Below are 26,966 nucleotides of genomic sequence, written 5' to 3'. Positions count from 1 at the left end.
GAATCAGCAATGCTGCGTTCCCTGCAATCACATAGTGGAATTACTGGAGTACGAGCAATGGTACCCCTACTACCACCAGATTATCACTATGGTTCCTTTTGAAGATAACACAACTGTGCTTATGAAAGATCCATGTCAAGCTTCCCCATGTCCTGATAATTAATAAAAGCATGAACCATAAAGCTACTACTTACCTGCCAAAGAACGCCACCTTCATGTGCCTGCGTGACAAAACTTCCCCAATGCCAGCCAGTTTTATCTTGAAACTCTGAATCTCCCCGAGGTCATCTTCGCTGGTTATGGTTTTTAACTCTAGATTCCGGGAGGTTTCTATGGGAACATAAAGAAATTGGGAACATAAAGAAATAAGTTTTTTTTTTCAGACCCCCAAACCTCTTTATTTCCACCTGTGATGCTGCCAGTAAAACACTTCCTATCCACTCACCGCACTGTAACCACTGGCTGTCACTCTAAGCAGCTCTCCTGACCTGAACTACAAACACCACCTCCTCACCTCATTTTCATTACATAGGGGGGAGCGGTGTCGCAGTTCACAGAATGTGTGTGGGAAGATACCATTGGCTACATTAATTTCCTTTTTTACCAGACTAAGGAATGGCAAGTTGCAATATATTACATGTGGTGTTTGAGTTTAGACATACTTTAAATTAAGAAGAAAAAAAAATGGATGGGCTTATGGGTTAGATCGGAGAGAGAAAAAAAATAGCTGCCATCCATTCAGATGAGGGTACAGACAGACCACATACTATGCAGATACCTTGATGGTTGTTTGTCACAGTGATCATGACTGGCTATTCTGGGAAAGGTTTTTGAATACACGTTAATGTGCTTCGAAAGCTAAACATGCTATAGGTATGCCCAGACCTATGTCTGACATGCTCTGCGGAATGCACAGTTAAAGGAGAACTATGAGATGAGTGATTGCGGCGTCTCAGTATACCGCGAGCTGTAGCTCGCGGTATACTGAGCTTAGGGTAACGGGAGGACGCTAGTTTGTGTCCTCCCGTTACCCTAAGGAGAACTATGGGGAAAAACACTGACCCCATAGTTCTCCTTTAATGATGTTACCACTGACAGGAACAGGTCACATTTTACAAACTAGCTAGACACAGCAGCTGCATCTGCCTCTAGAGATATGTGGCCTCTTCTCAGCTTTGCCCCATCTTATTCTAAAACCACAGCCTTGAAAAGCATCCATGACTATGAACCCTAAAAGGTGTTTAAAGGAGAACTATGAGGCGAGTGCTTTTCACTCAACCTCATAGTTCTAGCCGACCTGTGGCAACGAGACTATCACAGGTCGGCTCAGTAGATCGGGAACTGAGCGAACACACCAGCGTTCGCTCACTTCTCGATCCTGTCACGGCTCTCTGCCGTGACAGGGGAGGGGCTGGATTCCCCCCTCCCATCCGCCAGCGCTGACTGGCGTAACGGACGGGGCGGGTACAGCTGGCTCTGCCTCTAGATAGGCAGAGCCAGATGTCACTAAAGCAGCTTGGCGGATCCAGACATAATTGTCGGGACCCGTTTCAGCTGCGGCGTCTCAGTATACCGCAAGCTGTAGCTCGCGGTATACTCAGCTTAGGATGACGGGAGGACGCTAGTTTGTGTCCTCCCGTTACCCTTAGGAGAACTATGGGGAAAAGCCCTAACCCCATAGTTCTCCTTTAAGAATAATTATCAATATTCAAATGTCAAGAGGTTGTTAGAGGTTTAGAGCCAAGCCAATACATTAGACAAGCAGAGATTTATTGTCACCATTACCAGGCTGTCTACGGCTGTAATCCATTTGGTTATAGAAGTAAATTCCAATTTTCCCAAAAAAAAAAAAAAATTCCATAGCAAACAGCAACATCATTTCACGGATGGACTTATTGCACAGGGGGCAACCTATCACGGTACCACGCTGGAATTCACTGAGCTCCTGAGAGCGACCCTTTCTTTCACAAATGTTTGTAGAAGCAGTCTGCATGCCTAGGTGCTTGGTTTTATACACCTGTGGCCATGGAGGTGATTGGAACACCTGAATCCAATGATTTGGAGGGGTGTCCCAATACTTTTGGCAATATGGTGTACATCATCCCTTTCTTTGTCTCCCATGCCTTCTTAATCAACCCAATGTCTCCTACCCTCAATTACTCATGTTTACATACATTTCTGCTTTCATTTGGAGCCCAGACCAAAACACCCTTACAATTGTTAAGGCAATATTGTTTGAAATTGTTAATGTGCACCTGCACTATCACATTTATGCAATGCATCCAATAGTGTTATATTCCTTATCATATGTCATGGTCTAGGAAAGAGTGGTAAAGGTGTTCTAAGAGTATTACACTGTATACCAGAGTGTATTAGGTGAGGAAGATTGTGCTTGAATACTGTATCACATCATAGTCTAGGAGAGAGTGGGGAAAGGGCTGCAGCATCATTTTACATCATAGTGTAGAAGAATGGGGAAGGCTCTGCGACAGTGATATATATCTTGGTCTAGGAGAGAGTGGGGAAAGGGCTGCAACATCATTTTACATCATAGTGTAGAAGAATGGGGAAGGCTCTGCGACAGTGATATACATCATGGTCTAGGAGAGTTTGGGAAAAGTTCCGCAACAGTATTTAATATCATGGTGTAGGAGAGTGGGGAAGGTTCTGCACCAGTCATATATACATCATGGCCTAAGAAGTAGCGGCAAATGTTCTGTAACAATGATATAAGTTATAGTCTAGGAGAGAGTAGAAGATGCTGCAACTGTGTTAGGGCTCATGGCCAAGGACAGAATTTGAAAGGTTTTGCAACAATGTTCTATATCATGGTCAAGGAAAGAGTGGGGAAAAATATTTGGCAGACCAGAGTTTAGACAAAGATGTATCAGGAGACGGAGTTTAGGCTCCGTAAATAAAAATGTTTAGCCTCACAAAAGTAATCCTGATATTTCAGGGTAAACTAACCATATTGCATGGGGGATACTGACAAATTCAAGGACTGATCGCCACAGAAAAAAATATTTTACAGGAATGCAAGGCCATCACCACTGCTGTTCTTTAAATACTGTATACTTATTTACATTCAAACCTGTCTTCTGCTTATCTTTGTCTGAAGAAAACATTTTAAATAGGTTACCTTCAAGTATGCCTGATATACTAAGATCTTCCAGGAAGAGAAAGAAAGGTGGTCAGGGGTGTGGAATTCCTATCGCCCGACGCTCGGGACAGGCAGAGCTAAATGTAGTATGGGAGCCGTTTTGTACATGTCATTTTAAACGGCTGTACAGCCGTCCAAAATCACTTGTAACTTGCCTGAATCACGCTCCCCCTCCCCTCTCTCAAGTAGATCGCCCCCCCCCTTTACTCCTTGGACAAGTAGTTTTTTTCAAAATGTCCACACCCCTGGTGGTTCAGGCTGGAAATGTTAGTTGTTCGCTTACGTTTTCTCATTGTTGCGACAGTGATAAACCAGCACTTAACTAGAGCACATGCATCCTCCATTTGTGGTGGCATGGAAGGCAAATTATATGCTTACTGGCCAGTTGTATTCTTTTTTTTTTTAATGTATTTTTACATTTTTTAAATAATATAATTGTATTTCAAGATTACATTATTAAACAGAGGCACACATTAGCTAGACAAAGCTTTCATGCTCACAATGTTGTTATGGCCAGAGAGGGGGTCACTTTGACACAGCCGGCCAGCTTACACGTGTTGCCATATGTGTGAAGTAAGAATCCCTGTTTTTAATGCAGAGGGTAGTAACGGGTAGCCACAGGGTTCAGTGTTAAAATGTGTCTTATGTGGTAACATCACACTAGTACCATTTATAGATTTGGTTTGGAGCCTTCCTTGTAAAAATATAAGCACTCTTACCTTCTACAAAGTTAACTCCATCACTGATAAATCCCACCAGCTGGTCAAAAATAGATGTAATGGCCTTCTTTGCCTGCACAAAGTGCTTTAATGGAGATACGCTTGTTTCATCCATGTCTTTTCCTGTGCAGAAAACAACAAACTGATTGGCAATTAAGAACACAATATCAGAGTTTTTCCTTCACACAACAGAATTAAACACCAATATAAAAAAGTGGTTAAAGCCATACTAAGATGGTGAGAGCAAGAATTTACAGCAGCAAGGTATCAGTTGTTAAACAACCAAACTCATTTTGGTTAAGTATGACTGTAGAGCATTTAAATTACATATTGAATATCCTACAAATAAAAGGCTTTGGCCAATACAAATTACTGTTGTCCACACAAGAATTAATTGGTCAAGTCAGTTGGGGTGGAGTTGGCAATAGGATTAATGATGTGATGGGTTAGTGCTAAAAATGACTCTATACTATCCTTCCTCAACCAGGGTTCCTCCAGAGGTTGCTAGGGGTTCCTTGAGCAATGAACTACCTCTTAGATTGGTGTCAGTGGTAACCTATGATCTTTTTAGCTATCTGCAAAGGGAGCATTCTCATTTTCCACTGACCACCAAAGTAAGGAGACTTCTTCCTAATGACCACCAGTGTAACAGGTCCCTGGCTCCACTGGCCTCTAGGGCTGCAACTAATGATTATTTTCATAATCGATTAGATGGCCGATTATTTTTTTTTTGATTAATCGGATATAAATGGGAAAAAAATACCATCCTTAAATTTAAAATAAAATACACCAATGCAGTTACAAAGTTTACTTCAGAATGAACTGCATGCACAGTTTATTGCCATTGGACTGCACTGGAACGCACGGCATTGTGGTACCGTGTGTTTCAGTGCGGGCGATCACACTGTGGGTGGGGGTTGCGTTGGGGTGCCATTGGAATGAATGGCACTGCAACGCAACTCCCGCACCAGAATTTGTCAGGCCGAAACCAAAAATGACTTTTTTCCCAGCTTTTATTTTAAAAAATTGAATTGTATCGTACTGCTACTAGCCATTTCAAATTGCAATAACCAATAGCTGACTGGCTATTGCACCCACCCACTGCTTGCCGTGCCCTTCTCCCAACGTGGTGGAGAAAGCTAGGGGATCCAACAAACTAACTGATAATGACAATAGTTGACAACTATTGTCATTATCGGTTAATCGATTTGTTGGGGTCAGCCCTACTGGCCTCCGAGCTGAGGGGGCCATTTTCCACCTACCACCGATTTAATTGAGCACTTCACTGAAAGCCCGTGTAAGGATGCACTACACAGATCACAAATGTAAGCGGGCTCTACAATAACCACCAATATGGGGAGATTTTTCTACTGGCCCCCAATGTGAGGGAGTTCTACAATTTTCACATTCTCCATTACTGAAAATAGTTTTGCTGTATGAAGCAGCCTTGGGTGTCAAATACACCAAACAGGCCACATTCATTATTCTTTGATATCCAGAACTTACTATTCACACTAATGTCCCATGAGCTATAGATATAATAATAGCAGGGGTTATTTAAGGTTCCTCCATATTAAAAAAAAAAGCTTTGGAAAGGTTGCTTTACACTAACAGGCCATCATGGTGTTAATCCCAGTGTTCCATTGTGAATGGAATGTCTGACCTTGCTCCAGCTATGCCTCATCTACGATTTCACTGAAACACAGTCATGAACTGCACGCAAAAGGTCCCAATTCTGCATGAACCAACAGTAATATGGACCTGATGAACAGAGCAGCCTCCAGATTTGTTCCAACTACTGTACATGCAATCACATTCAGGAACACCAACAGCACAAGATTTGTAATGAGTATGCAATACCCAATGAAAATACAACAAGCTATTAACCTGAGGTCAGAGTAATATGTATTTTGGTAACATACAACACGTGTGTAGTAACTCGCTATACTAGTTGGCACAAACAACAAGTCCTTGGGAAGGACGAGTGGTGTCACTCCCTGGTAGAATGCCACACATCTGTGACTGAGATTACACAGTAACTGGATAAGAGGCACGCTTCGGAGAACTGGTAAACAGAAACCAACATAGTAGTTTACTTTGCTACACAGATACACAGACACGTACAGTAGAATTGCATTGTAAAACAGAAAAGCAGCAGCACAAAGGCTATAAAGTGAAGGCTTACTTGCAAAATCAAATATTCAATGCCAACAAGTACATTTTAGCTGCAAAACTTACCTACTAATTACACTATAAAATGTATGCATATCATGGCTGGGACGCTCGATAAAACAAAGAGACAGTTAGATTTCTTCGGCAAGGTCTGTCCATCTTCAAATAAAGATTGCAGAAGTCCACCATGCGAACACATACTTTGCTGCATGCGCTGTTCCAGTGGCTTACCATTCTCCTATGGATTGCTGATCTATCCAAGTCATGTCCAGTATACTAGTATACTTATAAAGGGTGGACACTTTCTTCCTCCACACTTCTTAGTAAAGAAAAATATTCTAATGCATGGGTGCCCATTAGGTAGATGGGGGATCTACCAGTAGCTCACAAAGCTGATGCTGGTAGACCACGATTGTAACGAGGAATAACAGCCAGGAGGTAGAGAGCGAGGAGAGAGAGCCAGGAGAGGCAGCCAGGAGAGGCAGCCAGGAGAGGCAGCCAGGAGAGTGAGGAAAGGTATTTTGTTTCCAGCACGATAATACATTTGGACATCCATAGCAACATTTGGGTTGCCTATGGCATTAAAGAGGTCCCTTGTCTGCATATGTGTGAGTGACTACGGTGGAGGATTTTAGGTTGTAAGCTTATTCAGGGCTAGGACTGATCTCATTAGATCAGGGGTGCCCACACTTTTTGTGTTAAGATCTACTTTTCAAATGACGAGCTACATGAGATCTACTAACAAAAAAACAATCTCTCTCTTTTTTATTTACAGCAGAACTCTGGGGGAACATTAATATTAAGCCTTGCAGTGGGGCTACCCCCACACTGCAAGGTGTACCTGCTTGTTTTGGTCTAGGGAGGAAAATAACAAAGTTATACTCATTTGATCCTTGGAGATGGCAAAATGTCAGTGTTCCCTCCAGCTCATCTCTTCCTATGTCCTATTGATGGAATGTCCCTCACACTGTGTATTGGATGTGACCATTTACTGGAACTTAGGTGGAGGGGGAGAGAGGCTCCAGGAACCGGTCTAAGAGCCATCCGGCTCAGAGGATCAGGCAACTAGGACCTTTTTTATTATTCTCCCCACCTAGACACAAACAAGCACTTGCAGTGCGGGGGTAGCCCCACTGCAAGTGTTAATGATCATTTTCCTTCTTTAATAAATATAAAAAAGGAAAAACCAGCTATAATGGTTCTTCACACATGCAAATAACAATAAAGTCTGTGATGGTGTATGACAGAAAATAGAGAGCTGTAGAGCAATTTAATGATGATGTTGTGAACACTAAATGACAATGAAAAATGCACTTGCAAGTTGTTTGACACACCTGAGGTGCTTGAATAACCTAGAACAATTGACATAGGTATTTGAAAGCTATTAAAGTTTATATTTATAGTTTTATTGGGCTCAACTGGCTCCTGATAGTTTATTTAGAATCAATAAGAGCGGGACTCAGCCCCCTTTAATAGTGTATACAGACTACTTCATGCAGATGTGCCCCCTACCTGCATCAATAAAGGGGCCCAAATATCAGCTTCTAGCACCATTAAGCCCCTTATAACTATACTGAGAATTATTCTCTAAGGCTGGACTCACACTTGCCGCTGCTGGATCTCATTGACTCTGAAGAGGAACGCACTGCTGCACAGATTACTGTCAGGGATCTGAACAGCGGTGTGTTCGTCTTCGGCCGCCAGTGAAAGTCACCAGCAGCGGATCCCATAGCGACCCAGGCGGCCCACGCGGCATCTGGCCGGTCCCCATAGCGGCCGCCTGGGTCGCTATGGTGATTGTTACGCCACAGCTGCTGAGACAACGCTGCCTGTCACTCTTAAGGCCCCATTCACACTGAGCGACATGAAAATCGCGAGATTTTGAGCGATATTGTGCTACTTTTTCCTATTGGGCTGTATGCAATCAGGAGCAATATCGCTCGAAATCGCTCGAAAAAAGGGTCATGTAGGAGCGACAAGCTACCAGCGACGAGCTACAAGCGATATTGAGAGGCGAGATGTGAACAGCTCCATTGAAATGGATTGGAGAAGCTACATAGAGCGATACCGCGTGAAAATATGAGCGATATCGCTGCAAAAATCGCTCGATAAATCGCTCAGTGTGAATGGGGCCTAAGGCTGTGACACACTGCAGGCGTAGCGATGCAAAGCGAAACAATTGCAACCTTCCCCTTCGCACCGCAGCTTGTCTACACTGTAGTTTGTACTGTATTTTTTCATGGTTACCTCTACAGATTCTGCTTGTCATGGATACCTCTACAAAGTGGTCCAACCAGGTCGATTTTGGGACAGTGGTGGATAGCCAGGGCCCAGTCGCAGCTGCAAACGCTACCATCCTGGTAGTTTTGCCACTGGCGCCAGGCTGTAGAGGGACTACAAGTTTCAGCAACACATTATATAGCAATGCAGAACAATATTAAGCTAAAGCCTCTCCAGGGCTGCGTGCGGGTCTCCCCATGGCTGTGCGGGCAGCAGATGTCACCAGTACTGTGTGGGGGCGGCAGGAAGGAGGAGGTATACATGTGGGGCCTGACCAGTGCTGTGTACTAGCGCCGGGAAGGTCCCCACAAGGCTACCGTGAGGTCTCCAATAAGTGCGAGACCTTACGGCAGCCGAAATATTGAAAACATTTAAAGTGCCATTATTAGCTTTATTGGGGCATTTTTTGGAGTAGAGTACTCATGAAAATGCCCAGTATTGGCAACGATACCAATACTGGTATCGATATTAGTACATTCCTAGTCAGTGCTGTTTTGAAACAGGGGGATATACTTCATATATGGAGGGAGGTCAACATGTTATGGCTGATTGGTGTATATGTCATTTAATTAATGTTTAATTATTTAAATAAATATTCTTTAATTATGAAACTTCAATTATTTAAAATTCTTATTTCAATCATATTTAATTAAATATTGTGTTATGTCATTATTAATTTAATTATTAAAATACATATTATTTATTTCATTATTACATATTAAGTATATCATATAATTCATTATATAATTAAATGTTGAAAAATGTATTTATTTCATTAAAAAGTGCCATAGATGAGAGCTGGATAGGATAGAACTGGGCTGGAAGATAACATAACACACAAACGTCTCTGCTGGACTCACCAGACGCTTTTGTCTGAGTGAATCTGATTGGCTGGTCGCGTGACGACGCTTTGTGATGCATTCATTGAGTCGCTAAACAGGGGAACGGGCTTTGCTAGACACGTGGCTCGAGAAGGGCTTACGAGTCGCCGCTTGCCTGTGCTCCACGCTGCTTCGCGTGCAGTGTGTCACAGGCTTTAGGCTGCGTACACACATAGCTTTTGCGGTTCCCACACGGTTTTCCGCATGGGAGATCGTGTGGGACGAAAACTGTAATTTTTTTTTAAATCAACACGGATACCGCTCGTTTGTGGCTATTAAATAGCCGCAAATGTGCAGAATCCGCCGGATTATCATTCTTGCACTATTTGGGGGGCTGCGCGGCACGAAAACCGCCATGGTGTGAACGATGCACATTGAAGTGCATTGTTTTTTGTGTTTAGAGCCTTCGTTTTCCAAGATTTGGAGTAAGATGTCACTAGGGACAAGCAGTGTTGTAGCCTCATAGCTGGATATCTACAGTGTGAGCTTATCTAAGGCACTGCTGCTTCGGACTGCTAGTAGTGCTGTTATTACTGTGCTGCTCACTGGAGAGAAAGCTGTACCTGAGGATCTGCATTGCAAGCACCTCATGTGTGGATGTGTTTCCTGTAGCTTCATTATTACATCACCAGTCTTTAGGGGACGGCTCCGATATGAATAAGCAAAGTTCGGCCTCTATCAAGGTTGTCACCTCCATAAAGAGACACAGTGTTGAACAAGGTAAGGTACAGGAGTAAGGAAAACGTCGGCTGAAGGGAACCTACAAGCAATACTGGTGATTGATCCTTTTAGGGCAGAGCTTCCACAGTGCAGATGCCCTCTAACTTACTAGTCAATGTAACACAGCTGTATGCACATTGAATGGACGGTCTTCAGATATTGTATAAAAGAGACTGTGCCCTGTACACAGCTCAAACCTGGCCACCAAATGACCACCTGTGGCCTACTGGGCTCTTCACTGTTGCCCAACTGAGATTGTCCTCTAAGGGCATAAACGAATATCGACAAACCAACCAGCTTCATTATGTACCATTTTGGCAAAGTTGTGAGGCTACCCATGGAATTATATCATCATAGCTTTCATATAGAGGGTCTGGTTTCTAAGTGCATCATAGATCAGCACCCCTTGGGAGCATTCTGAGACCAGGAACCAGTGACCTCATCCACACATCCCCACATTACATGAGTGGGCGTCCTGGGCATGTTTTACTCTAGTGTGCTTGGCTCAGTACACACACACACACATACGTCATTTGTTCACACACACACGTGTCAATTTATTCACAGTACCTGTGAATGGACGACTACAAGTCTCATCTGCCACCACAGCAGAGAGATTCGTAAATCTAAGTGGAGCACAAGGGTGGTGACGTCACCGCGCTTGTAGTCTATTGACTACTTCCTCTAGCTAAAGTGACACTAAACTCAGGAGTTAAATCTTAAAAATGCATTCAAGTACCTGAACTATTAACAAAAATGTATCTGATTTGTGTATCGCTCAGCTGTAGATCCTCAAATCATCTCTGAATTGGTGCTGACACTGTCCTTCCTTCTGGAGGGTGGCTACTTTTACTCCCCATAGTCCCTGTGTGTGTTGTACAGTAGACACCAATCCAAGCTCACTCCTGTAATGGACTACAAGCTCAATACTAATTAGTAAACTAAATGTGAGACTGTAGTCCATCACAGGAGTGAGCTTGGAGCGGTGGTTACTTTACAACACACTCAGGGACCATGGGGAACAAAAATAGCCACCCTCCAGAAGGAAATTGGCCCAGGTGGAGATTACTCCATCCACACAGGTAAGTGTAGATGGAGGAATCTGTTGCACCTTTTCCATCTGACCACAGAAAATCTGCAGATAATTGTAAGGTGTATGGCCAGCTTAACAGAAGGTGTGGTACCACCATCCGGACCTGGGGTTGGGGAGAACAGTCTGCAGAAGCCTTTGCATTACACCAGTGATCCGCTGATTGCAGTTGCAATGTTCTGCAGCTTCAGTGAAAAAGTGTCATAAATGCACATTTCTTATTTTTATAATGTGGGCGCATTTATTACATTTTTCCAAAAGGTGGACAATGACAGTAAGCATTTTTAAAAGAAAAGACAAAAAATTACATAATATTCTCCTGACTGCTGATGAGACATAACAGAGTCCTCATCCAGACCTATCACACCCAGTGCACTATCAGACTTTCATGTTCTCTGAAGTTACCAGAAATGCTGGGAACACCTCTAGCTGCAGCCTCTTCCATTACTTATGACATTGCCAGGGCTCTCCTCAGTGCACAATTCTTTTCTCATATCCATTTCATACCCAGACAGGCAAATAATGTATATGATATACATAGGAGAGGCAGACACTGTCTTCCGGTGCTCTGCAGGTGTGTATATACTGTGGACGGTATACAGAGGAGGGGGTGTAGGCTCTCCTCTGGTGATATACAGAGAGGGAGTTATACACTCTCCTCCGGTTCAAGCAGTACGGACACGACTCATCATTACCTTCCTCAGTTGGCCCGGCCCGCGGTCACAAGCCGAACTCTCACTAAGCCGGCGTGTTGACCCCTGATAACCTGATCAAAGCACAGCCAATCAGAACAGAGGTGTGTATTACGTCACCTCCGAAGATCACCGGTGGTTACAAGAGGCAGCAATGTCAACCCATTTCCGTCCCCACCGCCATCTTGGTTACTTTATTTCCGGAGCCGTTCTGCGTGGAAATGGATGACTCTAGATTGACAGATTCTTTATCCCGTCAGTGTGAAATATCAGCTCTGAGAATCATTTAGTATTGTGTAGTATCATAGACTGGTAAACACGCCAGGAAATGTCAGCCTGCTTTTTGTATAAGATATGCTGCCTCCTTCACATCATATGGAGGAGTCTCTGACAATTAGCCCCCGCCCCTTTCCAAGCTGGTACATCTCTGATAGCTTGCCAAGGAAAAGAGAATCAGATGTACATATAGGAGTTGAATTACTACAGCAGTAGAGTATGCTCACTTTCACTTAGCGTAGTGAAGGTGGTGAAAATTGACTTTGCAAAGAATACCCAATCATTTGCAAAGAAAAAAAAAACTGCATTTTTGCTTGCACATGATTGGATGATGGAAGTCAGCAGAGCTTCACCTCATTCACTAAGCCAGTGGTAGGCAACCTTTTGAGCCTAGTGCGCTGAAAAATTGAAAGTGAAACCCACGAGGATGAGTGTCAGTGCAGCCAAACACCCACAAGATTGGTGTCAGTGCAGCCATACCCCCAGGATTGGTGTCAGTGCAGTCAAGTATTCCCAGGATTGGTGCCACTGCAGCCACATAACCCCAAGCATTGGTGTCAGCACAGCTAAATACTCCCAGAATTGGTGTCAGTTCGAGAAAAAAAACTTGTCAGCCCATAACAGGACTCAGGACCCGAATGCATGTATTGCATTGCTTTATTATTTTGCCATCACATACACTTTAAAGATCCAGCCAGCAAGTGAATAATGGTATTTCTATAAAATATGGAGTGGTTAAAATCCCCGGCTAGATCACTTAGAGATATTTTACTTCCTGTTCTAGAAACACAACAGGAAGTGAGAGGAAGGTTCTCCAAAGTAATACACTTTAAAGTGGGGATGCACCAATACCGATACCAGTATCCGTGCCAATACCAGGCATTTTCACGAGTTTTTGTGAAAATACCCAGATACTAAGCGCTGATACCGGCACTTAAAATGCATTCAGCTGCCGGAAGGTCCCACACTTGCTGGGGACCTCACAGCACTTCAACCTTACGTACCCTGACAGCGTCAGCACCCCCACTGACTGCCACATCCCTCCTCACCGCCACAGCCCTTCTGAGACTCACACCCGCCTGCCATACCCTCCTGACCCTTCTTTGAGAGCACTGACACTGTGTGCGGAGCTTTCCCTGCAGGTAAGTTTGTCCCTCTGTGTCCTTTCCCACCCCCGACCCTGATGGACACACTGGTGACAGGGGCACCATCCATTGTGCAGCAGTGTGTGGCTGCTGTCAACACGAGTTGTCATTATTATTGTTTACTTCTCTGACTGCATTGTAAGCCGGAGCTGGACAAAATCTGCTTCTTACAGTCCCGGGGGACCACTGCTGGGACTTGTACTTCCACAGCTTCTTAGGGGTCAGGTGCTGTGGCGTCACAAGGGGGGTGCGGCCCGCACTGGATGACACCATCAGAGTGGGTGATACCCAAATGACTGACAGTCATTTGGGTGTCACCCATTCTGTAAAGTCAGCCACTCGGTTTGCACCCCTCCTGAGACCCTTTGCACCCTTCCTGAGACCCTCTGTAGCCCTCTTAAGACTCTCCCAACCACTTCTGACGCCCTCTACCTGAGACATCAGGCTGGCACCCCGGAGCAGAGCAGCAGAACAGAGTATGTAGCACTATATTATTATGAATTACTGTATAATATATTGCTGAGATTTGAAGTCCTCTATAGCGGATAGTATTATTCTGAATTGCTGTATAATGTAAAGCTGGGATTTGTAGTCCCCTATAGCTGATGGTAATCTGCATTGCTACATAATGTATTGCTGGGATTTGTACTCCTCTATAGCTTGGAGTCAGTGGCAGAACTATCAGGGGTGCAGTGGTTGCAGCTGTGACCGGGCACTGGAACTTCACCACTGTCCTAAAGTCATTCTACTGAGCCGACCTGTGACAGTCTCATTGTCAGAGGTCGGCTAGAACTATGAGGTGAGTGGAAATCACTCATCTCATAGTTCTCCTTTAAGGAAAAGTATCAGTACTTGTACTTCGTCAGGGGAAAATGGTATCGCTGCATCCCTAATTTAAAGCCTAAGTGACCTCACAGTTTGATTCAGCAACATACATTGCAGATGCATCAAAACAAAACATGCAAAGTTCATTTTCTTTAGAAAAGCAGCCACAGCCCGAGTAGGAAAGCCTAGCCCCTGTCAGCATGCTGCAGGGAAGGACCCTTGCTGTTGATGTAGAAGCAGTGGTTTCTCTGCTGTGGTCAACACACCCCTGCTGAGTCACACCTGGAGCTCTCAATTAGGAGAAAGCATGAGTTTTACTTATTAGAAAGCTCCAGATCTGCCTCGGCATGGGGTGTCTGACCTCTGCAGGGGCCACAGCTTCCACACAGAGAGCAAGGGTCAGTCTCTAAAGCAGGGATAGGCAATCTCAGCACTCTAGCTGTGTTAAAACTCTAAATCCCATCATGTCTCTGAGAGTCACGTCTGTGGCTGTCAAGAGTCTTGCGATAACTCATGGGAAATGTACTTTCACAGCAGCTGGACTGCCAAGGTTGCCTACCCTTGTTCTGCAGCTTGCTGGCATGGGACAGGTTTTTCTACTGAGGCTACTTTTCTAAGAAAAACAAACTGTAAGACTTTGCACACCTTTTGTTTTGGACCTGGAATATATTTAGCCGATATAAACTGGGCTTTACATCTAAAGTTTTGTGTTTAAATACTTTAATCTGATGTTCAAATCTAATGTTGTCACATTCTAGAGCAACTCATGTGAAGTAGAAAAGGTCTACTTCTTGTAGTTTGTGCTTTAGAACTCACAATACTAGGGCCAGTTTTCAACTCCCCCCTGGGATAGTTCATCCTTTATGATCTGCATTAAATAAGTACTTCAGCCAAAATGACAAGATACAAATGAATAGCCCATTTAAACAAAAAATAAAACCAGCTTTTGCTGCAATATTCACCTTCAAGCCAGAGATTTCTGTCACAATTCCTTTTTTCTGCTGCTAGATGTTCTGTGTTTGATGGCCACCATCATTCAATCCACTTCCTCTGAACCCAGGACCTTTTCCAGTCTGACTGGACAGTGAAAAGAGAAGCAGCACAGTGACAAGCTCACTCTCCCCCTATCAGCATGCTGCTTGTCCGCACATGCTGATTGGCTCCTTGTGCTGTTATGTCCTCTCACACTCCAGTTCTAATGTACAAGGACTGCAGGCGGCTGATAACAGGTCAAATTCCGCTACTTACGCTGCCTGTATTTAAAAGACATTTAATAACGGCTGTAGTAACAAGCGGGTCTTTCCTGTCCGGGGGCGCGCGCGAGCAGGAAAAAAATGCCGTCTGACGACGGCAACCCGCAGATAGGAGTCAGCCGTCCGTCCGTTTTTTTCTTAACGGGCGGATGGCAAGAGGTTAACTTTAACAGAATGAATGTATATTTTCTATCTGCCCAGAGTTCAGCTTAAACCTTTAGTATTTATATGAGGCATTTGCACAGGCAGAATATAGTAAAGTAAGGCAAAGACTTCTTCTGTAACATGTATGGAAATGTGTTCACCATAAATACTTAACTGACTTCACAGAGAATGCAGCTTTATAGCAACTACACTGCTATATCTGCGTTCAGCGATTCCACTCTTGGGTTTTTCATAGAGTAACAACACTGATGGCGTGTTCACACCATGTCCGTTGAGCTGTGTTTTTCTGCACACCACCGCACATGTATGGTATTAACAGTTTTTCTCTAGGTGCCCTGTCCACATCATGCATGTGCAGTGCTGTACAGAAAGTTCAACGGACATAATGAAGAAGCCCTTAAAAGTGACACTGAACTCAGGAGTTAAACCGTAAAAATGCATTAAACTATTAACAGAAATGTATCTTAATTGTGTATCACTCAGCTGTAGATCCTCAAATCACCTCTGAATTCATGGTGACACTGTCCTTCAGGATGGCTACTGTTGTTCCCCATGGTCCCTGTGTGTGTTGTAAATTAGCCACCGCTCCAAGCTTGCTCCTGTGATGGACTACAATCTCATGTTTAGTTTACTGATTGTATAGAGATTGTAGTCCATTATGGGAGCGAGTTTGGAGCGGTCACTACTTTACAACACACACAGGGACCATGGGGAACAAAAGTAGCCACCCTCCAGAAGGAAGGACAGTGTCACCACCAATTCAGAGGTGATTTGAGGATCTACAGCTGAGTGATACACAAATAAGATACATTTTTGTTAAAGGAGAACTATGAAGTGAGTTAAAATCACTCATCCTCATAGTTCGAGCTGATGTGCGACAATGAAACTGTCACACGTCCGATGTGCGACAATGAAACTGTCACACGTCGGCTCAATAGATCGGGAAGTGAGCAAACGCATTCAGTCGCTCGCTCACTTCTCGATCGTCTCTTTGCAAAGAGCAGCGACTGTCACTCACGGCTCCCTGCAGGGATTCCCGATCCTCCAACGAATTCCAGAGGCCGAACACTCTGGAACGCAGACTTTGTGGTGTGAACCGGCCCTCTCTCTTGGCTGTCTCCTCTCTCTCCTAGCTCTCTGCTGTCTCTACTCTCCCGCACTCCAGCAGCCTTCTCTCAGGTGTGGTGTCCTGTCCTCCCACGGTGCTCGTGTGGCTGAATGTGCAGACTGGGAGAGGTGTCCTCGCTCCTTCCCATCTGCAGCGTCTGACGGATTCAGCCGCACGAGCACCGCGGGATGGCAGGACACAGGTCAGTGAGCCGATCGCAATCTACCAGTGTTCGCTTTGCGATCTACTGGTAGATCGCGATCGACGTAATAAGCACCCCTGTATTACAGAGAACACTCTGAGTTCCCTCCTCCTCCTGATGCCCTCCCGAGCCGGTACCGGGCCGCTGATGGGGCAGCGGATCCCGGGATTAAAGGTGAGGGGTCAGGAGGGGGGAGATGGCGGCACCCGCGATCGCGCGGGGGGGGCTCCGAAATTCACGCCATACAACCGATCAGCGGCTATAGAGCCGCTGATCGGTTGTATGTGAAACAGCCGTTAACGGCTGTAGTAACAAGCGGGTCTTTCCTGTCCGGGGGCGCGCGCGAGCAGGAAAAAAATGCCGTCTGACGACGGCAACCCGCAGATAGGAGTCAGCCGTCCGTCCGTTTTTTTCTTAACGGGCGGATGGCAAGAGGTTAACTTTAACAGAATGAATGTATATTTTCTATCTGCCCAGAGTTCAGCTTAAACCTTTAGTATTTATATGAGGCATTTGCACAGGCAGAATATAGTAAAGTAAGGCAAAGACTTCTTCTGTAACATGTATGGAAATGTGTTCACCATAAATACTTAACTGACTTCACAGAGAATGCAGCTTTATAGCAACTACACTGCTATATCTGCGTTCAGCGATTCCACTCTTGGGTTTTTCATAGAGTAACAACACTGATGGCGTGTTCACACCATGTCCGTTGAGCTGTGTTTTTCTGCACACCACCGCACATGTATGGTATTAACAGTTTTTCTCTAGGTGCCCTGTCCACATCATGCATGTGCAGTGCTGTACAGAAAGTTCAACGGACATAATGAAGAAGCCCTTAAAAGTGACACTGAACTCAGGAGTTAAACCGTAAAAATGCATTAAACTATTAACAGAAATGTATCTTAATTGTGTATCACTCAGCTGTAGATCCTCAAATCACCTCTGAATTCATGGTGACACTGTCCTTCAGGATGGCTACTGTTGTTCCCCATGGTCCCTGTGTGTGTTGTAAATTAGCCACCGCTCCAAGCTTGCTCCTGTGATGGACTACAATCTCATGTTTAGTTTACTGATTGTATAGAGATTGTAGTCCATTATGGGAGCGAGTTTGGAGCGGTCACTACTTTACAACACACACAGGGACCATGGGGAACAAAAGTAGCCACCCTCCAGAAGGAAGGACAGTGTCACCACCAATTCAGAGGTGATTTGAGGATCTACAGCTGAGTGATACACAAATAAGATACATTTTTGTTAAAGGAGAACTATGAAGTGAGTTAAAATCACTCATCCTCATAGTTCGAGCTGATGTGCGACAATGAAACTGTCACACGTCCGATGTGCGACAATGAAACTGTCACACGTCGGCTCAATAGATCGGGAAGTGAGCAAACGCATTCAGTCGCTCGCTCACTTCTCGATCGTCTCTTTGCAAAGAGCAGCGACTGTCACTCACGGCTCCCTGCAGGGATTCCCGATCCTCCAACGAATTCCAGAGGCCGAACACTCTGGAACGCAGACTTTGTGGTGTGAACCGGCCCTCTCTCTTGGCTGTCTCCTCTCTCTCCTAGCTCTCTGCTGTCTCTACTCTCCCGCACTCCAGCAGCCTTCTCTCAGGTGTGGTGTCCTGTCCTCCCACGGTGCTCGTGTGGCTGAATGTGCAGACTGGGAGAGGTGTCCTCGCTCCTTCCCATCTGCAGCGTCTGACGGATTCAGCCGCACGAGCACCGCGGGATGGCAGGACACAGGTCAGTGAGCCGATCGCAATCTACCAGTGTTCGCTTTGCGATCTACTGGTAGATCGCGATCGACGTAATAAGCACCCCTGTATTACAGAGAACACTCTGAGGGACACTGCCAGCATTGCATGACTGACTTGTGAAACACAGCTGTGTCAGGCAGAGATGTCACCCATTTGTAAAATAATCTATATACAGTACTGTCAAGGGGAAGTAAGCATGATGTGTCTTATCTACTGCATTAAGTTTCCTTGGCCGACCACTGCATCTACGGTCCTCAACTTTGTCGTTTCTTTGTTCATCTTCAAAAGAGCTTGAACAGCACATCTTGAAACCCCAGTCTGCTTTGAAATCTTTCCCTGGAAGATACCTTGCTGATGCAGAACAGTCGTGGCCAAAAGTTGAGAATGACAAATATTAATTTTCAAAATGTGCTGCTTCAGTTTGTATGATGGCAATTTGCAACATATAATGTTATGAAGAGTGATCAGATCAATTGCAAAGTTCCTCTTTGCCATGAAAATTAACTTAATCCCCCCAAAAAACATTTCCACTGCATTTCAGCCCTGCCACAAAAGAACCAGCTGACATGTCAGTGATTTTCTCGTTAAACACAGGTGTCAGTGTTGAGGAGGACAAGGCTGGAGACCACTCTGTTATGCTGATTGAGTTCGAATAACGGACTTGAAGCTTTAACAGGAGAGTGGTGCTTGAAATCATTCTTCTTCCTCTGTTAACCATGGTTATCTGCAAGGAAACACATTCAGTCATCACTGCTTTGCAGAAAAAGGGATTCACAGGCAAGGATATTGCTGCTACTAAGACTGCACCTAAATCAACCATTTATCGGATCATCAAGAACTTCAAGGAGAGAGGTTCAATTGTTGTGAAGAAGGCTTCAGGGCGCCCAAGAAAGTCCAGCAAGCTCCAGGACCGTCTCCTAAAGTCGATTCAGCTCCGGGATCGGGGCACCACCAGTGCAGAGCTTGCTCAGGAATGGCAGCAGGCAGGTGTGAGTATATCTGCAAGCACAGCGAGGCAAAGACTTTTGGAGCATGGCCTGGTTTCAAGAAGGGCAGCAAAGAAGCCACTTCTCTCCAGGAAAAACATCAGGGACAGACTGATATTCTGCAAAAGGTACAGGGATTGGACTGCTGAGGACTGGGGTAAAGTCATTTTCTCTGATGAATCGCCTTTCTGATTGTTTGAGGTATTCGGAAAATACCTTGTCCGGAGAAGCAAAGGTGAGCGCTACCATCAGTCCTGTGTCATGCCAACAGTAAAGCATCCTGAGACCATTCAGGTGTGGGGTTGCTTCTCAGCCAAGGGAGTGGGCTCACTCACAATTTTTGCCTAAGAACACAGCCATGAATAAAGAATGGTACAAAAACATCCATCAAGAGCAACTTCTTCCAACCATTCAAGAACAGTTTGGTGACGAGCAATGCCTTTCCCAGCACGATGGAGCACCTTGCCATAAGGCAAGTGATAACTAAGTGGCTTGGGGAACAAAACATTGAAATTTTGAGTCCATGGCTAGGAAACTCCCCAGACCTTAATACCATTGAGAACTTGTGGTCAATCCTCAAGAGGCAGGTGAACAAAAAAAATACCCAACAAATTCTGACAAACTCTAAGCATTGATTATGCAAGAATGGGCTGCCTTCAGTCAGGATGTGGCCCAGAAGTTGATTGACAGCATGCCAGGGCAAATTGCAGGTCATGAGTAAGAAGGGTCAACACTGCAAAAATTTTACTTTTTACAGAAACTTAATGTAATTGTCAATAAAAGCCTTTGACACTTATGAACCGCTTGTGATTATACTTCAGTATACCATAGTAACATCTGACAAGATCTTATAACACTGAAGTAGCAGACTTTGTGAAAATAATATTTGTGTCATTCTCAAAAGTTTTGGCCAGGACTGTATCACTACCTTGTGTCTTGTTGCTGTGTGACCCGTGACATGAAGCTGTCAATAACCTTACCTAAGTAGAGTTTGGCTGTTCCTCATCCAGTTTTATACCTCCTACACAGCTGTTTCTGTTTCAGTTAATGACTGAGTTTCAACCTACCTATGAAATTGATGATCATTAGCACCTGCTTGGCATAATTGGTTAATCATACACCTGATTCTAATCCTACAAAGTCCCTCACTTTGTGCAAATGTAAAAGGTGCCCATACTGTACGGTTGTACGATTTTCAGATAACGAGCACGCTAGAAAACCCACCGAAAATCGTTGGTAGCGCGATTGCAAGACAAAAGCGCACACTGCCCGCTCACCATTGCAATCATCTGCAAAAACATAAATATATATTTTTGAAAGCATTTCTACTTTACAGCATTTTTTGCACACCTGCCTAAATCCGTAACACAGTACTGTGCGGATAGATGGATGGTCAGTCAATAAAATCATCCTAGCATAGGTACTTTTACAAGAGAAGCTAGTTACAAAGAAAATAGATTTATTGATGAAAATCAAACACGAGGAGGCCTGTTTTAAGTGCATGACAACCACAATCCAGACTTTCATATTATTGTTTTTAGAAATCACACTACAGTTTAGTTCAAACTTTTGTATTTTTTCCCCTGGCACAACAATATCCAATGACATTTATCTTCATTTGGACAAACAATATGACTTCAAATTACTACATATAGCACATTAAACTGCACAAAGTTCTCAGACAACACATTAGCCTGACATGGTGCAATCACACAAAAACATTCACTTGTGCAACACACATTTACAAAATGCAATTCAGTAAAACGGACAGAGCTTCTCACTTTAATGTATCCATGCAAAGAAAGACCCTGATTCAAGTCATCTTCATTAGACTCAATGCCAGGTGTACCATACACCAAGCCAGTACATCATAAACATACACTAGTAAAAGGTTAAAACAAAAAAAACCAAAAAGATGAAATGGGTGAATATAAAAAGAACCCTGTGACATAAACTGATAAATATCTCCACCAAGCATGCATGTGATTTATTTTGAATGCTTTCACTAGAAAGAGTTATACATCTACTTTATTAGAAAGAGGAGTGTTTAACATTTGCACAAATTATATTCCTGGGAATGGCAGATTCAATTATTCTAAAGTCTTCAGCTCCCATCATGTGTTCTATCCATGTCTGGTGATACAATTTGAAAAAAAAAAAAAGCTACATACATATTACTATGCCTGTAATATGTAAATTGTTTAGCGATACAATCTCAGAGTACTCTTGCTTGGTCCAGAAGACTTTTTCTGGATGGTTTCCTCTAACCTGTTTTTTCGTGTGTTTGGTTATGGGTTTTAAGATCTTCTTCAGTTCCAAACCTCAGAAGACAGTCTTTACACTTATGGGGCAGATCTGCAGAATGGCGAAAATCTAAGTGAGTTTTTAGGTCCTCCAGCTGACCCGTCGAGTATTCGCAATATTGGCACAAGTAGACGCCTTCTGATGAATGCAAGTTTAAATGCTCACTGTACTCTAACATGCCTGAAAACCCCTTTCCACAGTCATCGCAGACATGTGGGTAAAAACGGGTGTGTTCTATTGCTACGTGCCTATTCACATTAGTGTGAAGCCTGCTGCTGAAGCCACACACCTGGCAGACAAAGAAGTTTTTACATTTATCGAAGCTGATCTTGTTGTGGAGACTGAATTGTCCCCCTGTTCCACTGTTATAAGCATCGCTTAACTCGATAAGACGGCAGGTGTGTTCATTTACTACGTGACTGTGCAGATCTTCCGGATCATTGGTCTCGTGCTCGCAGAACTGGCATAAGTACTGTTCATCACAGCTATGCTCCTGAAAGTGCAAGTACAGTTCACTACTTGTGCAAAACTGCAGATCGCATTGTTCGCACCAGTAAAAGAAGTCATTGAAATGGACATCTGTCACATGCTGACTGAGGCTCTCGTAGGAATTGGTCTTGTAATCGCAGTGCTTACAGCTCGGTTGCTCCTCTTCATGTACCTTTGCGTGTTCTAGGAGCAAGTCTTCACTAGAGAAGCTCTGTTTGCACACCTTGCAGATGTGAGACTCTGTGCACTTATGCTTTAAGATCATATGCTGTTTAAGATCAGAAAAATATTTGCTGTTGAAGTCACACTGCTCACAACGGAATAGTCCGCTGCTGTTGGCCCTGAGCAGTGGCCATTTTTGGGGTGTTGTCAGGTTAGAAGAGGGACTTCCCTCTGGACTTTCCTGTATTTGTAGTGGGATGTCCTTTATTTCCTCTTCTATTACAGGTGAAGGAACACACTCAGGCTCTTCAGTATGGATTTCTACAACAGCATCTTCATGGATTGGCTGAGGAATTATTGTTGGAGACTCACAATCGTCCCTACTGTCTCCATTGGTACTAGGCTTTTCCTCTGCAGAGCAAACAGAATAGGTTATCCAACAATCTCAAGCAAATACTGCTGTTAGAGCTTACCACTCATGTTTTCACTGGAAGAAGCTACTGGCCTCTGCAAGATCATATCAATACAATGAAACTCTCTTCTGCTAATATGTCCTAATCTGGTGTCTAACATTTTGCATCTGGCCAAGTTCACTAAAGAGGATACCCGCCAATACAAAATGCAACATATTTATTATAGGACTACTACAGTGACAGTCTGATCAAAGAGAAGTCGTCTAAAAAAGGACTATGGCATTTTTTGATTCGAATATCATACAACAGGAAAAAGCCACCCTGCCAGAACTTTTCTATTATTTCACTGCGAGCACTTCATGTCAAAGACTTTGGAAGAGAAATCATAATTCATAACATTCATTCACAGCAAGGGTAGCATTTGTACCCGCTTATGTCATTGCCTTACTGTGTACTTACTTACTAAAAGCAATGAAGGCTTGACCCTGGTGCTGCTGATGAATCTCAAGAATTTCACCCATGTCCAACTGTCACTCAGTGGCAGTCATAGCCCAGACTGTATATGCCAAACAAAAAAAGTATTTATACACTTTTTGTTCAAACCAAAAAGGGGTACGAGGGTGCACCATAATCAGTAAGGGGCTGGATGGGGCACCTGGAATTGAGCTTTAAAGACCAGGTCAGCAAATGTCTATCCTCATGTTTCTTTTAATCACAACAGGCCACGCTTAGCAAAATACTGCTTTAAAACAAATGCAGAATAATTTATGGGAACTATAGTTACAGTCTATGTAAAGCCCATTTGGATAGAGCAGGAATAGGTTAAGATCCCCGTCAGGTTTTTTTTCTTATAGCTATGTCCCATTGTGAAGCTTTCTCTTTACTTCCTGTCCCAGAGATACAGCATAAAGAGTAGATCACCAGAAGTTATATCCACTCCAAGCCATTTGTACCTGAGGCATGTTTATCATTGGAAGATTTTCTCTCCCTGTTCCTGTGACAGCTCAAGAATGTTGGATTTCCCATCACTATCTGTACTAGAAAGAATAGACACCAGGACCAAGAAGGTAGGTGAATCAAGCAAGAACAAAGACTGCTATAAAACCTCGCAGGGCTTCTAACCCTTATAACGGTCTATGAAAAATGTCAAGTTTTGGCTTTACATACGCTTTAAGGATTATTTTTCAGCTGTAAAAAAAAAAAACACCCCAGAAAAACAAAACACACTATGCTACTGGTTCACTTACAGCCACTGGAGGACCCGCCTGACACGCCAATCCTCATGGTCACAAACTGCTGAGCTTCCTTCAAACCTCACCACATGCGAGTACATATCAGTGAATATTGTGTTGCCCCTTTAAAAGACCTACCTTATTGTGCTAGGTTGTGGCACCCCGGTTCTCTCTTTTTGTTTTCCAGAATACACCCCAGTCACCCGGGTCTGACTTCACCAGGAGCCGCACACCAGCCTTCAATAACCATAACCCTCACCCCCCGAATTGCACTCTCCAAATTGGACTCTTCTTTTATGTTTTTATGCTAATGGTGGTGCCCATTGTTTAGGTTTATAAATGCCCTTTACTGACATCTTCCAAACATGAGAAAAACATGTGCAAAAAAGTCATGTCTAAACGCAATTACAGTAGTTCCCTCACCTTCAGGTTCTGGAAATTTAGGCTCAGGTTGTATTAAAGAACAGACACTGTAACAGTGATCAAAGAATATTCCATTGTTCTCCACAGTTTTGACAGGAACAGCAACATCTGAAAAAGAGTAATGAAAATGTTCTTGACAATTCACCCAAAACCCACACAGTCCATCATTTCTTGAAGTTCTAGCATCCTTGTGAACATATGAACCCACTACTACCCACGCATAGCTAGCCATAAACACCATAACTCTAATACAACCATACTTCATTCTGCTCCAAAGCTGCACAGTGTGTACAACGTTCAGCTCCAGAGTATTCTGCAGCCTCTACTTTTATCCTTGTGTATGCACCCAACCAAGCTATAGAGAATGCGGAATACAGACACTCTCTATGGTGATACTGGTGGCAGAGTATGCTGAAGTTGAAGGCTGTAAACACTTGCAAGCTGGCCAGAAAGTCTGCATCTGAGGTATGTTTTTTTATGGCTTGCTATAAGGATAGGGCAGTGGGAGGCATGGGGTACAAAGGTACACCCTGGGCTTTTTTTTACAGCTTTACAAATCAGTAATGCCTCTTTATCACGTGGCATAAAACATGCATGTACATGCATTTAAATTGGATGGTTACGAATATGAAAGAATAAATAAAGAAGATAGATTTTTTCATTGTGCAGATGTAATACGGCACCTAATGCATTCATTTTTGTGTGTTAAAGGAGAACTATAAGGCGAGTGAAAATCACTCATCCTCCTAGTTCGAGCCGACCTATGACAATGAAACTGTCACACGTCGGCTCAATAGATCGGGAAGCGAGTGAACACATACCGGCGCTCGCTCACGTCCCGATCATCTCCCTCCTGCAGAGAGCAGTGACTGTCAGTCACCTCTCCCTGCGGGGATTTCCCCCCCCCCCCATCCTCCAGCGCTGACTGGCGGAACGGACGGGGGCGCGCGCCTCTAGATAGGCACAGCCAGCTGTCATTCACGCAGCTGGGTGGATCTCGACAGCATTGTCGGGATCCATCCCGGCTGCGGCGGTCTCATTATACCGCGAGCTGTAGCTCGCGATATACTGAGCTTTGGGTCACGGGAGGGCGCTAGCATATGTCCTCCCGTGGCCCTTAAGAGAACTATGGGGTAAAACACTAACCCCATAGTTCTTTTAATTATTCATTTTACTGGCCTGCTTAATGTGGTTTAATTAAAAAAAAAAAGAAACCCACAATGTTTAATCTAAGATGGTAAGCAGTAGTGAATACATGCGACTCAGCCACATTGTAATTAATTTTTTTTTTTTTTATCGCTTTGAGTTCATGTTCACTCAGCAGCTGGATGCAGAAGTGCATGCGGTAATCATATGGCTCTGGGTGGCATTCCTCCTACTTCCAAACACTGTTCAGGTGTGGACGAAAAACGGGCACAAACGTGGAACAAAAAAACGCCAACGCATTTTACAAATTTGGCAACATGCACTACTTTTCCTGCGTTTGTCACGCATATAGGAACCCAATTAAATTAATGGGCGGACACACGGCAAACGCGGAGAACAAATGAGCACAAATGCGCGAACGTGGTGCACGCTGAGTGCTATGCTAGGTATGAATGCAGCCTAAAGTGCAGTTTCATGAATACAACAGCAGGCATATCCAGGTGACTGCATGTCATTTCAGCTTTCCTGGAACATCCCAGGAGCCCCAAAACTGAGGTTCTTTTATGAAAATACAAACCCTAATTAGAGTGTATGTGCTTGACCCACTGTTCCCCAAATTGCCATCTCATCTTTGCGATTTTAGATTTAACTGACCATGCAAAGCATATATTTCACCTGTACGTAACTTACCTGGAGAAGCATTTGCGCTTGTCTGTCCTGCATATCGGGATGGAAAAGAAGTCTTTCTTTTCCGTTTCTTAGGATGTTCATTCATATCTCTGTAATCTAAAAGCAGGTACAAATATCAAACTTACACTCAAATAGTTGTTTTCAAACAGAATAGAACACAGTAGGAAACAGTAGAAAAATACAACTATGGGCCTTACTTGGGGGAAAATAAGATACTAAGGGGTCTATTTAGAAATAATGTGTAGAGCCATTCGCCCTGTGAATCTCTGTGAACATCTGTTCTGCGCGAATAGAGGCAAAAACTAACGTTCTGTGTATACTTTATTTTCAGGTTGAACGTAACATTCAGCAAAAACCACATTATGACCATTGGATGGAGCTAAGAAGCCTAGGAAATAAATACTAAGCATGTTCTTTTTTGCCTGTATGCGCACAAAAGGAACATTCCTAGAGATTCGTAGGGCGAATGGCTCTGCAAATGGTTTATAAACCGACCCCTAAGAAAAAGTAACTAAACATAACTGCAAAGTTGCGTTTATCAGCAGTATGCGTACTATTACATGTATCACTCACAGTTTCTGTCCACTCATACAGCTGAATTCTTCAGGAAGTTCAATTCTGATGTGCAAAACCAGCGGCACACCTAAAGATATTAAAAGACATCATAA

At 43.8% G+C, this 26,966-nt stretch overlaps 2 protein-coding genes across 2 annotated transcripts in view; both read right to left on the bottom strand.

Moving 5' to 3' along the window:
- Window positions 1-11,803, bottom strand: part of MFN1 (mitofusin 1) — a 38,871-nt gene extending 27,068 nt beyond the window's left edge. The window contains exons 1-3 of the mRNA XM_018554887.1: window positions 11,718-11,803; window positions 3,880-4,002; window positions 195-330 (exon numbers count right to left, since the gene is read on the bottom strand). Coding sequence (XP_018410389.1) covers window positions 195-330; window positions 3,880-3,994 — 251 coding nt within the window. The 5' untranslated portion in view covers window positions 3,995-4,002; window positions 11,718-11,803. The remainder of the gene's footprint in view (window positions 1-194; window positions 331-3,879; window positions 4,003-11,717) is intronic.
- Window positions 259-26,942, bottom strand: ZNF639 (zinc finger protein 639). Its single transcript, XM_018554900.1, has 6 exons — window positions 26,872-26,942; window positions 26,299-26,394; window positions 24,463-24,570; window positions 21,684-22,805; window positions 10,038-10,040; window positions 259-274 (listed from the first exon to the last, which is right to left on the bottom strand). The coding sequence occupies exons 2-4, from the start codon at window positions 26,381-26,383 to the stop codon at window positions 21,703-21,705; spliced, it is 1,296 nt and encodes a 431-aa protein (XP_018410402.1). The 5' UTR covers window positions 26,384-26,394; window positions 26,872-26,942; the 3' UTR covers window positions 259-274; window positions 10,038-10,040; window positions 21,684-21,702.
- Window positions 26,943-26,966: the final 24 nt, after the last annotated feature.

This window comes from Nanorana parkeri, unplaced genomic scaffold, assembly GCF_000935625.1.
Source record: "Nanorana parkeri isolate BGI_ZX_2015 unplaced genomic scaffold, ASM93562v1 scaffold177, whole genome shotgun sequence".
Lineage (NCBI taxonomy): Eukaryota > Metazoa > Chordata > Amphibia > Anura > Dicroglossidae > Nanorana > Nanorana parkeri.
Note: the sequence above shows the minus strand (reverse complement) of the source record. Positions and strands in the feature narration are given on the sequence as shown.